The sequence below is a fragment of the Trachypithecus francoisi genome, unplaced genomic scaffold (assembly GCF_009764315.1).
Source record: "Trachypithecus francoisi isolate TF-2019V2 unplaced genomic scaffold, Tfra_2.0 Lachesis_group11, whole genome shotgun sequence".
NCBI classification, from domain to species: Eukaryota; Metazoa; Chordata; class Mammalia; order Primates; family Cercopithecidae; genus Trachypithecus; species Trachypithecus francoisi.
The window spans coordinates 115827240-115843399 of NW_022681456.1; the positions used below are offsets into that span (position 1 = coordinate 115827240).

A 16160-nucleotide genomic window follows, 5' to 3' on the forward strand; every position below is an offset into this window, starting at 1 on the left:
AAAACTTTTATCAGGTTCCATTTTAAGACCACATCTAGCATACTGTGGTCACTCACTAAGTGTAGATTTATTTGATTGATGGATTGGATGAATAAGTGCATGAGAGTGTATCCAGTATTTCAGAGTCACTACTTCCCTGTCCTTCACCTGCATATCTATAAGGGATAATATTACTGATGGAATAAACTCTGCCATTTATTTTGGGCACCTTACCACAGAGTCTTTTAAAAGCTTACCTTGATTTTTATGATCTTTATCAAGTATCAGGGAAATGTAACTTTGGTTTATTGATTTAGTTATATCTTTGTACCCCTTCTACTTCCAAAATAGATTCAGTTAGCTCACTTAAATTATATGTAGTTAAAGTAGTAGTATTATTGAAAATCAAATAATGAAATAAAATATAAAATTAAGAAGTTAAGAGGGAAGATGAGAATTTTTATAAAGTATAAAAGTTGACACTATTGTTGAATTTCAGATTTGTCTTTCAGATTTCTGCCTGTCAGAACAAAAAGAGAAACATAATCATTTGCTAACATTAGGAAAAGGAATGAGTATCAGTTCATTGGGATAAAAAATGCTTTTCGTACTCCTAAATTCTCAATAATATTTGTCTCATGAAACTTAATGTAGGATGGGATAGGTGATGTCAGGGACATTGGTTTTTAACAATTTTTTTTCCTCACCGCAGAGAAGGCTGTCGTGAATTTTATAAGGTCTCTTTTAGTAACCTTTGATAAATAGAAATTTAAATAAAATATAGTGAAGGAAATTCCATGAAGGGATAATAGACTAGAGTGGTCAGAATTTCGCCATAGAAAGAATTTTTTTGAATACCTTGAATGGTGGGTAGATTTTATATCTCAGTTATTCTTATGGATTCTGCCTCACTGGACTTAATAGGAGCTAGGATAGTTGATAAATACATGAATCATTGATGTTCTATGTTGCTAAGAAAATTTGTCATCATTTTGAAAAACTCTCTGAAAATTGTGGTCTGATGTAAAATATACAGAGGTTTGGAATTTGTTGTTATAAATAATTATTGACCTTAAACTCTATTACCTAGCAGGAATGCGGTAGATACTGTTAGAAGAAAAACTTCAGACAAATTAAATTTAACAGTGTAATTGAGAAAAGGGGGGGAAAATGGCTCATGAATTGGGGAGCCCCCATAATCGCAGCAGATTCAGAGAGACTCCAGGGATGCATCATGGTCAGAGCAAATGTATAGACAAAAAAAGGAAAGTGACCTACAGAAAACGGACGTGAGGTATAGAAACAGCTGGACTGGTTACAGTATGGCATTTGCAGACAATTTGAACAGTCAGTGGCCTATGAGTGCTTGAAGTATGGCTGCTGGGATTGGCTGAGACTCAGCTATTGTTACAGAAGCATACTCCTAAATTGGGTTTTCAATGTGTCTACCTACTAAATTAGGTTATGATTTGTCCACAGGACTCAAGTATGGAAGTACAGAGGGTTTCTCAGCACATATTTAGCTTAACAATGTCATACGAAGTATATTCACTGTTCTGTGAAATTACTGTGTCATTAGGTAGACCATTTGTTGAATTTAGAGCCCATACCTTTGAGTTTTATAGCTTATTGCTGTCAGATGCAATTAGTATTTTAGAGAAATTCTCAAATTACTACTGTCTATATGTCTGCTCTCTATCAAGTGGCATATCTATTATTCCAAATCAGAAACTGAGCCCATACATTTTGTTACATTCCATAGCTCTTAAGAAACTTTGATACCTCTTTTTTTTTTTTTTTTGAGACAGAGTTTTGCTCTTGTCGCCCAGGCTGGAGTGCAATGGCACAATCTTGGCCTACTGCAACCTCCGCCTCCTGGTTTCAAGCGATTCTCCCACCTCAGCCTCCTCAGTAGCTGGGGTTACAGGCATGTGCTACCATGCCCAGCTAATTTTGTATTTTTAGTAGAGATGGGGTTTCACCATATTGGACAGGCTGGTCTCAAACTCCTGACCTCAGGTGATCCGCCCTCCTCGGCCTCCCAAATGCTGGGATTAGGGGCACGAGCCACCGCGCCTGGCCAAGAAAGTTTGATACCTCTGAAAAATTACAAATTGTGATTATCTGTTTGATGACTATGGTCAGTGTCATATCTATGCTTAACCTATAGAGGGCAAGAAACTGTGAGCCATAAAGATTTGTAAAGTCTAAAGCACTTCAGGTAAACACTTCTGAGACCTGCAAGATAAAAAAAAAACTTTGTTATAGACCCTTAACTCTCCATTATTGATAGTGATTATTTTGCAGATCACAGGAGAAAGGAAAATAGGGGAAGAGAGGAAGATAAAACACTGAAATTACTGTTTTCCTAATGTTTGGGGTAATTGAATCTCTTTTATCCCCCAAATGAAATCTTAGTAGTTTCAATGTGAATATATAAAGTAAATAAAAGCAGAGCTATTCCAGTAGGGATAGGGATGGGAAATCCATGGAACACAGTTTTAAAATTATTATTATTGATAACATATAATAATTACTTCGCCATAATTTCACCTTTTCCACCAGTCTTCTTTTTAATGTACTAAAAATAGCCAATAAGCTATTCGTACATGCTTGTCTATAAGGTGTTCTATACTGGTCTTCTTTTTTCTTTGTCCCTATCTCCCTCCTCCAATGGAGTTACTACCTAAGAGGTAACAAAAACCTATGATGACAGGATACATTATGTCTACAACTGTTCTGCAGGCCCTGGTATAACTCAGCATTCCAGAGAACTTGGTAGACAGCAAAAAGAATGGCAACTTGACAGGGGTAGGATGACCTAACATCTTTAGTCTCTACCTGCTATTTCCCTTGTAGAGATGTGTAAATAAATGTGGGAATGTAAATGGAGGAGAAGACTAGGGAGTAAAATTATTAAGGGTTAAAGTAATTTTATTATTGAAATAGATGAAAAAAATACAGATATTTAATGCATCAAGTGTATTGCATTACATATAAAAGTAACCTTTAGTTAAATCATTAAGTCTATTAGTACTCATTTAATGATTAGAAAAGGTATTTGGTTTTTGAAGGAAGTTTTATTTTTAAAAAATAGGGCCCATACACTTTTTGAAAGTTTATGGTGAATTAAATTATTTATTTACTTATTTATTTGAAAGTGTTACTAGTCTCATACTTAGTGCATCTCTCTCTTTTTTGCAATTTAGATAACTCGGCAAAGTGTTTCTAAAAACTGATGCCTAGTTATAAATTTTAAATTTACATATTTGGTTACTGAATCGCAGACATTGCCTGAATTAGTGAAATCAACATATAACTAAAATTACCACCATGGAAATTATTTTCAATCTCCTTTAATTTTATGAAAAATACTGACATTTATCTTTATCTAGTTCTTTTATGGTAGAGATGGTAATTAACAAAATATCCAGTATATGTATTTAGTAGACAACGAATTTATAGACTTGGATTCTTGATTTTTCTAAGTACCACCTAGCCTTGTGATTTTGCATTATTTGTTTTTTTCCATGGCCGTAGTTTGTTCATTTTAATAGCAAGAACTTTAAAGTAACTTGTATTTATCATAATGTAAAATATAATAAAATGAAACTGCTGTAACTTTTCAGAAAGTTTTCTGGTAGGATCTGGCTTGTCTTAATGTTTTCTGTTTTTATCCTTTAGGAAGAGCTAGCAGAATAATAATCTTTTTTCTTTCTTTTTATAGAAATTATGAACCACTGAAAACACAACCCAAGAAATATGCCAAATCCAAGTATGACTTTGTAGCAAGGAACAACAGTGAGCTCTCAGTTCTAAAGGATGATATTTTAGAGGTAATATAATTTTTTCTTTTTTTTACTCTTAATAATGTAGTTTTATTGTATTACTCTTTTGGTATATAACTCAACTTTCCTTCAAAAGTGTTACATTACTAAAGACATGGTATTTGAGAAATACCTACATCTATTTAGAAGAGGTATATAGATACTCCTTCTAAGGGGATAGATTTAGAATACTCCTTTATTTGTTTTTTGTGGGGAGGGGAGGGAGTGGGCTTTTTAACTTCCTTTGCTGTCTTCCTTGCCCTCTTCCTTCTGATATTTCTTCATTTTGGATCCAAGGCTAGTTATCAATTCAGATGTGGATGCACATAATAGTTCAATAAGAGACATTTTCTTTTTTTATCCTATATCCTTGCACAGATATACTCAGCAGTCATTGAGCTAATGAAGTTAGGGATAGTCCACCACAACACCAACTTCTCTTTGTTAGGTTCTAATTGAGAGTTCATCTTCTTGAATATATAAGGTGAATTATCACAATAAATTTTATAAGGAAAAAAAGTAATTTTTATATACTTTTTCTTTCTAGCACCAAAATGGAGACAATGGGTTTTTCCAAAAGTCATTTTAGTCCTTAAGTCCTTTAAGTACTTTAGTCCTTAAGTACTTCAAATAATGCAGACCGTTCTTTGGAGGTAAAATGGACCGTGGGTAGATTCACCATAATGATACCTTACCTACTGTATGCTCATAAATGTCTTAGTGTAATTCCTGAGAATCATTCAATCAACACTACGTTGATGCTGAGTTAATTATCAGAAGTAGAAAAATTTTCTTTGTTGAAGTCTAGAGAACTTCCTTCGTAAAATGGCTTTTATATGGAAATTATACCTTTATTTTCTTGCACGTGACAGATACTTGATGATCGGAAGCAATGGTGGAAAGTTCGAAATGCAAGTGGAGACTCTGGATTTGTGCCAAATAACATTTTGGATATTGTGAGACCTCCAGAATCTGGATTGGGGCGTGCTGATCCACCTTATACTCATACTATACAGGTGAGCATGATTTCTTAGTAAAATGTAATATGTACACATTTACAAAGCTATCACTCTTAAAGAGGATTTAAACACCTTTGTGTATTGATCATTTTGAGATGTAGTTGGTTATATATTTTTTCTAGAGTAATTGGTTGGGGAGTGGCAATGGTGAGAGACACAGGGAAAATTACACATATGTTTTCTGATTTACTTCTAGAAATTGTTCAAAATGTTTAGCAGTAGGTGCTTGATTCTCTGAAAGCTTTTTTCCTCCATCTATAGTATTTCTGACATTTGAAGAAATGGTATTTCTGTCTTTTTACCTACAGCTCTCCTATCCACTAGTGGCTTCCTCTTGATAGAGGATGCCACTGAGATCATGGCTTGGTATCCAGCAATTCATCTTTAGCCCTTGCCTTCGGTCTCTTAAATGATCTGCCACTGACCAGCCTTGAACTTGCACTCATCTCACCTTACACCAGTACATGAGTACTTGTTCAGCTGGATTACAATATTTTTCCTCTCTTGATTTTAAGATTAAAATGTAATTATGATATAGATTAGATAGGTCAGATTCTCTCTTCCTGATCATCGAAGGCCTATGAAGGTCCATTCTTAGGGCCCATGCCACATTTTCAGGATTTCAGTGACCCTGGTCAGCTCATTCACCCTAACATCTGAATTAACTTGCTTTTAAATTCGGGAATTTTAGACCTGTGACAGGCTCTCTAGAGTCAGGTCTGTAAACAAAGAATGGATGGACTCTCTCAGGTACAGCCTATAAACCTAGGGTGGCTTCTCATTCCCCGAGAAAGAATTCTTTTAATTTTCGAAGTCTTGCGAAAAAGATCACACCTGACCTCATAATAATGTCATGAATTTGAGTAGAAGCTGCATAGAATATGCAGTGAAATCAGTAATTTTTATACCAGATCTAGGCTTAAAAAAATACAGATTATCCAAAGCAGCAATTGTGGTCATACTTCTGCTGCCATGACAATTTACTTCAGTACTTATGGCTCCTCATGACAATTTACTTCAGTACTTATGGCTCCTCATGACATTCACTCCTGGGGTTGGTCCTGTGCTTATCCAGAGGGACTTGGCCTTACTAGAATCCATGAACCAAGCAAACATTCAAAATAAAGAATTTGTGTATAATTTCTCTATCTCGGTAACTTCAAGTGATGGCAATGGAAATTATTTGCTGTTTTATGTTTTGGCTGGCCTGATGTGCGTATATATTATGTATTACTTATTGTATGTTCATCATTTGTCATTAGCTGTTGATGCCAAAGAAGGAGTTTGAGTTATTCAAGGTATGGTCTCCTCCATTTCCCATGGGTTTTTGAAGTGAATTTTCTTAGTTTTTATACCTTTTTCTTTTCGTAGTTCCTACTTTTCTGAGTTTAATATCTGTTTACCTAATATAATATAGGCTTCTGTCTGGTTCATGAATACCAGTTCTTCATTTTCTTTCCTATAGAGGTAGTATATGCTTGAAACCTATACTTAAAATAATGGTAGAGTACATACCTTGGGCTGTATCAACTAATTTTAATATGCAGTTCATGGTAAGCTCTGAGAAGCACTATTCATAAAGGATATCCGTGATCCCCCTGTGTGAGCAGAAGGCAAAAGTTTATATTTTAAGTGTTGAAAGCAATTATCCAAATTTGTTTTTGTGTGCGTGATTGCTGGAAATAAGCAAACTTTGATAAAATAAAATACTTAAACATACAATAGTATAAATTCTATAATAGAAATTTTCTCCTACCTGAGAATTCCTAAGGAGTTTAATGTCTCTTACCTTTTGCTGTTTACTGTTCAGTCTTGTCTTTTTCTTTAGTTCTGATTCTTGGCTTGAGCCATAAGTTGACTTTTCCGTTTAAAAGTTTGCTTCTGTCTAAAACTGAACCAAAACCATTAATATATATCATAGGCAGGGAAAGTATTTTCAGAGAATGTCAAACCTATTCCTCCTTTCTTAAACAGAACCTCATCTTTTATTTTTGTCAACTTTGGCACAACCAAGACATTTTTTTAAGAGTTCACAAGTTTCAGGAGTTTGTTTTGCTACTTTATGTAAATAGAAACTTGTGGTTCTTATAGGGATTGCCTATTTGGCTATTTCGTTTTAAACTTTTCAACACTATGCTACTTTCTTCTTAAAAATTCTGATTGCAACTACAAACGAAATGGTGTATGTAGAAATGTGTACAGAGGCTTTCTGTATATATACAGAAGCGTATGCTGTTCAGGTTGAGGGCCTTACTTTTAAAATGTATTAAAAACAATCTGCTTTTTAACACGTCCTGAAAATTTTGGGCTGAGCTCAACAAAACCACGAAGACCTTGTAAAATTTTAATAAGCAAGCTTCACAGTCTGCTTTGCTGTCTGCTATCTGGCATCAATCCTACTCTAAAAGGATTCCTATTCTCAAAACATTTATAATATAGTCTTTAAAAAAAAAAAGAATAGAGTAAAATGGAAAAGAAAACATCTTTGGAAATATGTGCCAGTCATTTTTATATCTCTACAACAGTGTCACCAGATACCCATATCTAAAATATCTAAGGAAAAATCCTGTAACTTATTTCAGAATGATAATTAAGATACCACAATATTTATATAGATTCCACTGATCCTAATACCCTAGCCTTATAAAACTCAACTGGATTACAATTTTATGTCTTACTCATCTTTTTATTCACTCATTCCACAAATACGTATTGAGTACTGGCATCTCACACGCTTGGTAAAAAGAACAACAGAAAGCCTAGCACCAAGCAGATCCTTCCCGAAAGCCTGCTTGAGTCCACAGGTCATCTGCCAACGCTTTGCTGCTTCCTGCATGCTTGCTGTATCAAGAGCAGTGTGACCCTCTCTCTCCTCCTCAGATATAGCCCACACACTTGTTTTCCCTTCCATCTGTCTCTCTCATCTAATGATATCAAAACTTTGAAGAAATATAAAGAAACTTCTTTTAACAAAAATATTTTAGATTCCTGCACCATGCTGCCAAAAGGCAAGCAATGATTCATTACTTAAGTTTGCTTCACATTCACAGAGAACAGCATTCACAGATACTCCACTCTGGAGAAGATATGCCAGTGGCCAGTGCTCACGCTGTGCCAGGCATTGCTTAAGCACTTGGCAAATCCAAATTCGTTTAATTCCCATAACAACCTTGTGAAGCAGGCACATTTTTTCATGGGAAACTAAGGTGTAGAAATAACTTGCCCAGATTTATACAGCTGTATGAAGCCAGGATTGGGCCCCAGTGCTCCGGATCCAGAGCCTGTGCTGTGTTGCATTGTGCTGTTCTAGAGAGCAGTGATTACAAAAGGTTATTTCGGGTGGGCACAATGGCTCACGCCTGTAATCCCAAAACTTTGGGAGGCCAAGGCAGGCAAATCACTTGAGGTCAGGAGTTTGAGACCAGCCTGGCCAACATGGCAAAACCCTGTCTCTACCAAAAGTACAAAAATTACCCAGGCATGATGGCACACACCTGTAATCCCAGCTACTCAGCAGACTGAGGCAGGAGATCACTTGAACCCAGGAAGCAGAGGTTGCAGTGAGCCGAGATTGTGCCACTGCACTCCAGCCTGGCAACAGAGCAAGACTCTGTCTCAAAACAAGAAAAGGAAGAAGAAGAAAAAAAAAAGGTTATCATCTCTTTTTGTATAAACCCATAGTTTTTCTCTGTATTAATGTTTGAAGTGGTATTTTCTCAGAATAGCTTTACTTTGCATTATACTGTGGTAAAAGTTGATCTGATCAGTCACAATCCTTGGAATTTGATTTTTGCCTTATGTATCCATTCCCTGGATTCCATAGTATCTTTCATTATTTTATAATTTAGGAAAATAACCCACATTATATGATTTACTTAGAATAGGACATTTTGTAAGTGGTGGAAGTAAGGGAATTAGATGTAAACTATTTCCATGCAACATCTGTGAGTCACCAAATATTTAAAAAATGGACACAGTCGTGACTCTTATTCTTATGCCCTTACATTTCCTATAAAGAAATTGATATAAATAATGGCAGTTTCTGAGTGAAGGGCACAAGTGCAGCTCTTGCCTATTGTTCACACACTTTTTATCAGAGATTCTGTTCTGATAACAGCGATGCTCACACCAGGCACCACCAGTGAATAGGTGTTGAATTGCCACCTGGTGTCCCTGAGAGTCCAGGCTATTTAATATCCTCACATTTGAAGTGGTTTTTAACAGCTCTGTAAAGACAACCATTCCCACCTAATGTATTTCCCCCATGGCTTCAGCAAAGTTTTAAACATAAAAGGGAGAGTAATAAAAATATACAAAAGATACTGACATAAAAGATTGAATAAACCACAGAGAAAGGAAGTCAATGCTGAGGAGAGATTATGGAGAGATAACATGTCTTTTGATAAAAATGTTGTTGTAGAGCATTCCAAGGCTTTATAGTATTTTAGCCGGGCAATAGATGGACATCCAGGGTGCTTTCTCCCCACCTGGAAGCTACTTGCCACATAAAGTTTCCTGATCTTTATTTTGACTTGATTCTCAGACCTCTAGCCCTGTGGCTGCTCATCTACTAGAATTATGCTTGTGCCCATTTAAATTTGCAAGCTATATGCCAAGAGCAGAAACCACCTCCTCCCCTGATGTTATTTATTATATATCCAGTGGACTGACTAAAGAAGTCTTTCATTTATTCTTAATTATTATCTGTGCATGTATTATTATTATAGGTATTCTTACTCTACCAAGATTCAAATAATTATGAATGTCCAATCTCTGTGGTCATGTGAATTCAACAAAACATTTCTCGTATTCTCTATTGTCTAACAAGAGATATTGTAATATGATAGCATGAGAAAAGCCCCAATCTAGGTATTGGTAGATGAGGGTCCTAGTCCTTAAAGAGAGCATTTTATATTTCTGTATTCCAATTCGCTTGGTCATGAAATAGAAGGAGTCAGTTATGTGGTCTCTACAATCCAGTCTAGGTATAAAATCTTCTCATTCATTATAGCCCTAAATTAAAAGTGGAAATATTTTCTACAGGTGATTACTAAACCACTAACACTGCTAATTTCAGCCTATGTTATTAGTGCTGTTTTTTAAGCTCAGTCCAGACATTTAGATACTGCTGGACAGAGTGACCATTTTTACCAAAGATGGCTTCATACTCTTCCAGCCAGGCCAAGCTCCTGATAATATTCAGTTCTTCAAAACTGTTTTTTAAAAATTAATCTCGGAAGACTCTGCTCATTAATTATAGGCATGGTTTTTAGACAAAGATATTTACTTTTTATTCTGCCACATGTATTGACATTTTCCCAGAGACTTCTTAATGATAATTTGAATAATACCCACTCTAAACATATATATGTATTTTTATACATATATAAAGTATTGATAATTACTGTCTGACATGCATATGTACATAATTTTATTAAATATTCTGTATTTGTTCAGGCTGCTCACAAAGTTTGAAACTAAAGCTCACTAAAATCACACCATAATGCATGCAGTATTACCTTTTGTAAAATCAGCTAATTAAACAAGAATTACTCTTACATTTAATGCATTCTAATTGTATTCTTTATGAGCAATAAGAATAAAATAAACCTATATCTTAGTATTTTACTTGAGCATACAAATACTTACTATTGAAGTACTTTACACTGTTTCTACTGTAGTAGAATCTAGATGATTAGTTTTCCATGGCTAAATAGTGATGGGAATTAATTACAGATTTACAGGCTCCTTCACTGGTTGATTGCGGGCATGTAATTTTACTGTCAGACTAATTTACTCTTTCTGATATTTGATGTGAATTATAATTGATATTACTGTAATTCCATTTCCTGTATTAATTTTCTCATTTGATATGATTTGCTCCATTTTCCTAACAGCAATTACTTGGCGAGCTGTCGGAGGTAACCCACATTCGTTCCCTCATGGCACTTCTTTTTAATATAATTTTTTGGATTCAGTCTCTGGACTTAACACCCTCCAAATGTTCCAGCTGTGCTTAGTTTTCACTGCAGAGTTCCAAAGAAACCAAATTTAGAGGAAAAATGTGTAATTTAGAGTAGGTTAAATATTTAAGAACAGTTCAATTTTAATGGCTTTGTTGAGCTTACTTGCATAATTTCCCCTCTGAAGCAGCATCTTGTATGAATCAGGACCTTATCTCTCAATAGCATTCTTTAATTCTTTAGAATTTCTACTCAGCTGAAGTTGCTAAAGAAAAGTGACTCATTCCAACGTAATTATAAATAGGAAAGTAAATTTCCTTTGGGGTCTATTAATTCTGCCTTCTTTCAGAGAAAGAAAGACAAAAAGATACATTTTACTTCTAACAGAACTTTGTATTTGTGGGATATCACAGGCAAGAGTAAGGAAGTGACAGTTAGGTGCAAAAGTAGGTCCACACCAGGCTGACCAACCCTCCCAGTTCCTAGCTGGGGAGTCTGGGGGGTTTGTGAAGATGTGGGACTTTCAGTGTTAATTACTGGGAAAGTCTCAGGCAAACCAAGAACAGTTGGTCAGAATTTCTTTTTTGAATTTGGAGCTTCAGTACCTTTGGTTCAGGAGAAAAATGTTCAGAGTGCACTTCTGTTCTCCAAGACATTCTATAGACTGAGATACATTGGAATCATTAATTCTGTAGCTTCAACAAAAAATAGCCAAGAGACAAACATAAGGAAAGGAAGAGCAGCAGTTGGGTGGTAGGTAAAGAGGAGTAGAGAAGCTAGGGAGGGACACAGAAAAGTGACATTAGGAGTCAGTGTTGATTCTTTTTCTTCCACATGAAGAATTTCAAACAGTTTCCGTGGAAGAGCTGTCTTGGTTGCCATTCAGAACCAGTTGTCACGATTCAAGGAAGGTATTTCCCCCCTTTTCATGTCAGAGGTTGGAAACATGGGGCAGGAGGAGATGACTAAGAGGAAAATGTGCAAGTAAATATAATTTATGGCATACATTTTCATATGGGTTTCTTTAATCAAATATGTATTTTAAACCTATTATTTTGTTAGGTCATACTGATAAAGTTGCATTATGTAACAATGGCATGAATGAAATAAGGCACAGAACATTTGGTGAGTTTGTTTTCAGGCTTGATTGTGACAGTAACACAGTTTATTCACTTTCTCACAGTAGTATTTGATGACTAGCAAAAGCAAAAACTATGAATCATGTCATGGAAAGCAGGGCTCATGGCATTTTTGTTTGTTTAGGCTTTAAAAACAATAATTGAAACTATGATGCTTTTGAAACACTAATGTGAGAATTCATTAGCCCTTCATGAAATTATGTGCAGAGGACATTCTTGCCAAGGGAACATTGCGTATACATTAATCAGATGACTTTTGTGTGTGCTAGGTATTACATTCTGGTGATGTTTGCTGTATTTTGACTGCTTTAAGTATTTTATTGGCCCAAATATAGGAAGATTGTTTTGTGGGGAATAATGATAACAATTCATTCTTTCATTCTAATACAGTATTGAATACATTAGAAATATTTCTAAGCCTTGAATGCTAAGGGGATTAGAAGCTCAGTTTCCGTCCCACCTAACTCCCTTCTTTCACTCTGAGAATCTTACCCTCTACTCCCTCCTTCCCTCCTGTCCTGCCTCTCTCGTCCTTACCCTCCTTCTTCCCTCAGCATCTACCAGCATTATAAACACTCCTTTCAGATATAATTCCATCCTTTCCTAATACACTTCCCACTTCCTCGACCCCATCCCACTGGTCGGTGAGTGGCAGCTTTGAAAGAAAGAGCTGAAAAGAATGAGGGCTCCTTCCCACATCGGTTTCCACAGGTGTTAGTCATTTGCCACGAAGGTGACTGATGAAGGTTGATGTGTTCTTTTTGAGTAATAGTTTAATGAAAAAGTGATGTGTCTGTGTGTGGTGTGTATTTTTGTTTTTGATCTCTGTGGAAATTGGGAGGACTCTCTTAAAATCAATATTACCTGATATTTGGGCCATTTTAGAATTTAAAACTAAATACTGTTCTAATCAAAGGACCAGATTACCAAAAGGTCTTTTTGCATGTAATATGCTAATCCTAAATTAGAATAATTAAAATTGTGCCAGTGCAGTATCTAAACTTTGCCTTAATTACAAATAATTGCCCTGTATCTTTGATTCTAAAAAGAAAATGTGCCTTTTGAGAATTTGGAGCCTCTCACAATGCGTTACCTATTAAAATTATTTTATTTAGATTTAAAGTGTTAACTATTGTGTGTGCTTTAATAAGGAATATTCACAAATGCTGTTTTATAGGTATGCCTAACAATCATGTTTTTAAAATTATTGAAAAGCATTTTGTCACACCTACCTTTTTTAATACAAATGGCCACAGGTCCCTTTCTAGTATTCCTTTGTGAGTTGCAATCATAAACATTTAAAAACCATACCATTATCCTCACAACCATCTACCTCACGACATTTCCATTTTAACGAGGGAAATTTCTAATTTTAATAAATTAGCATTAAGATGCTGGCAGAAAAAGTTATGCCTTGAACAAAATAATACCAATATTTTAAAATTATTTATTGGAAACAGAATTTAAAATCTTTGACTATAGCATACATTTAAAATGAGTAAGTGATGCTTTATGCTATTGACATTTAGACTTCCAGTGCAATTGCAAATTATTATTAGCATAAATTTAAAAATAATTATAAATCTTTCTACCTCCCCTGGTCTTGTGTGATTCCAAGCCCAAATTCAGTTTTCTTGACATTTATTATTATAATACTACTATTTGCTATTGACGTAGCCTTGTGACTCCTTAACTGACATTTTGACTTTGAACAAATTATGTAGAATGTTTAAAATACCATTTTTAATGGTCATTATACCATATAGGATTACAGATAAATTTGTAATGGGTTTGCAAGTAAGTTTAAAAATAGCTAACAATGTCCTATCGAAGTATAATTTGTTTTCCTAGCCTAGGTTTATGTTTTTTAAATTTTAAGTTAATTATTTGCCTTTTTATAGAAACAAAGGATGGAGTATGGCCCAAGACCAGCTGATACTCCCCCTGCTCCATCACCTCCTCCAACACCAGCTCCTGTTCCTGTCCCCCTTCCCCCTTCCACTCCAGCACCTGTTCCTGTGTCAAAGGTCCCAGCAAATGTAACACGTCAAAACAGCAGCTCCAGTGACAGTGGTGTCAATATCATGCGAGACAGCCAGAGACACAAACAACTTCCAGTGGACCGTAAGTTTCCCAGGGAGGCAAAAAATGTCTTCTGCAAATTAAAAGCACTACTAAGTAAAATATTGTTTACTGTTGATTCTACTTGTATTAAATATAAATAATAGTCCTTTATACTTGCATGGTACTTAATAGATTGCAAAGATTTTCACCTGGTTTCTCATCATCTACGTGGTTCTGAGAAACAGGAAGTATTCTCTCCGCTCTCTAATGCATGCCTTTCTACTCCTTTTCCAATCTATCATGATGGTTGAATGCAGACTCTGGAGCCAGACGTCCTGGAATTTGTGTAGTGAAACAGCACTTGCCAGCTGCCTGACCTTCAGTGGTTTAATTATCCTCTCAGCACTTCAATATCTGAGAAGTGGAGAAAAATAATAGTATCTGCTTCATAGGATAAGTGTGAGGATTTAATGAGATAATGCATAGAAAACACCTAATTCAGTGCTTCTCAGCCAGGAGCGATTTTGTCCTCTTCTCTGTCCTTCTGAGGACATTTGATACAGCCTGAAGACATTTTTGGTTGTCAAAACTGGGGAGATGCTGCTGATGTCTAATGGGTAGAGACCAGGGAAGCTTAGCAACAACTTACAATGCACAGGATAGCCCCCAACAAACAGAGTTATCTGGCCGAAAATGTCAATGGTGCTGAGGCTGAAAACCCCTGATTCTGACCTCTGTATGACACATAATACGCAGTCACTAACTACATGCTGTCATCGTCATCATCATCATCATAACCTTCCTACTTCTCTTCCTCTTGCTATTCACAGTAGCTGCACAATCACACCATGTTAATGTAATCACCGGCCAATAGTAGTCACAGATTTACCCTCCAAATTCAAATTTCATGTGACTTACACTTCAGTGCCATATTTTCATAAATTTAAATTTGATGTTTCATATAAACAGTTTCTATGAAAACCATATTTAAATAAACTAAAATGACACTATGACCAACTTTGGATTATCCTTATTTGTATTATTGGTCAATAGCGGTATAGATATTTTGAAAACTGCAGGTAATTTTAAGATAAATGTTGTTTAACATTGTAGTATATGGCATGTCAATTTAATCTCCAAATTTGGTGTTTTAAACGTATTATAAAGTTACTTTGCTTTATCTACGCTTGATATGTAAAAACTCTTGGAAAACCAGAGCTATGAGGATATTTCATATTTCCTCAATATGACAAAAGTATATGAAGTGTGTGTGCGTGTGTGTGCGAGAGAAAGAGAGAGAGAGAGAGACAGAGAGACAGAGAGGCCGAGAGAGAGAGACGGATATCTATCTTTCCCTCAATGTGGGCCTCTTAGGGTTCTGCCTTCATTTTCCGCATAAACATACTTTTACTGTAGTTCATTCTATTTCCATTTCTTTCAGTACTGTTTATATCGTTGGGAAAAGAATGATTCCCAAATTAGTCATCATATTAAAACTCATCTCTGACATCCAGATACCAGTATGGAACTATTAACTTTATAGCTGAGATTGGATGCTTTCTATTTATGTTGAAAACTAAATTACTGAATCTTTCACTCCTCCTGTTTTTCTCACCTCAGTAAGTCATTGCCACACATCTGTTCAGTTGTGGACATTCTTGATAAATTAAAAAATAAAAAAGACACTAAAACTATTACTATTTAACAATTCTAAAAATTCTGGTTAAATGCAATAAGCATAAGCCTACTTTTACTCATTAATTTTTCTCCCACAGTAAGTCCAATGTAAATGACTGTCATATCTATCTTACCAGAAAACTAAAGGAAAAATGAAGTTTTGGAAAGTGATTAGCTCTTTCTGTATGGCAAAAACAACTGTGTGTGTGAGTGTGTATAATCATAATAAAATAGAATATCCTACTAAGTTTTTAAAATTACATGGAGTTTTTAAAAGAGCTTTCTTTTTCAAGACACTAAAGACATAGTTTTAAGATGAGAAATTTCTATAAATATTTTTATTGAGTTCCCTGAGGAGAAAACTTCCTCTTAGAAATAACTGTTCCCTTCTTTATTCTTCCCACAAGTTTATAGCATTTCCCTCTGTAGAGACGTCAGCATAGTCATCTTTGACATGGTGGGACTCTTTCTCCAGGCCTAGCTAGGATCAGA

The 16160-nt window shown here is 35.4% G+C and overlaps 1 protein-coding gene across 6 annotated transcripts in view; it reads left to right on the plus strand.

Moving 5' to 3' along the window:
* EPS8 (epidermal growth factor receptor pathway substrate 8) overlaps window positions 1-16160 on the plus strand; it is a 171164-nt gene that overhangs the window by 145830 nt on the left and 9174 nt on the right. For all 6 annotated transcript variants that reach the window (XM_033222762.1, XM_033222757.1, XM_033222760.1 and 3 more), the window contains 3 exons: window positions 3707-3815; window positions 4679-4822; window positions 13829-14051. In XM_033222762.1, coding sequence (XP_033078653.1) covers window positions 3707-3815; window positions 4679-4822; window positions 13829-14051 — 476 coding nt within the window. The remainder of the gene's footprint in view (window positions 1-3706; window positions 3816-4678; window positions 4823-13828; window positions 14052-16160) is intronic.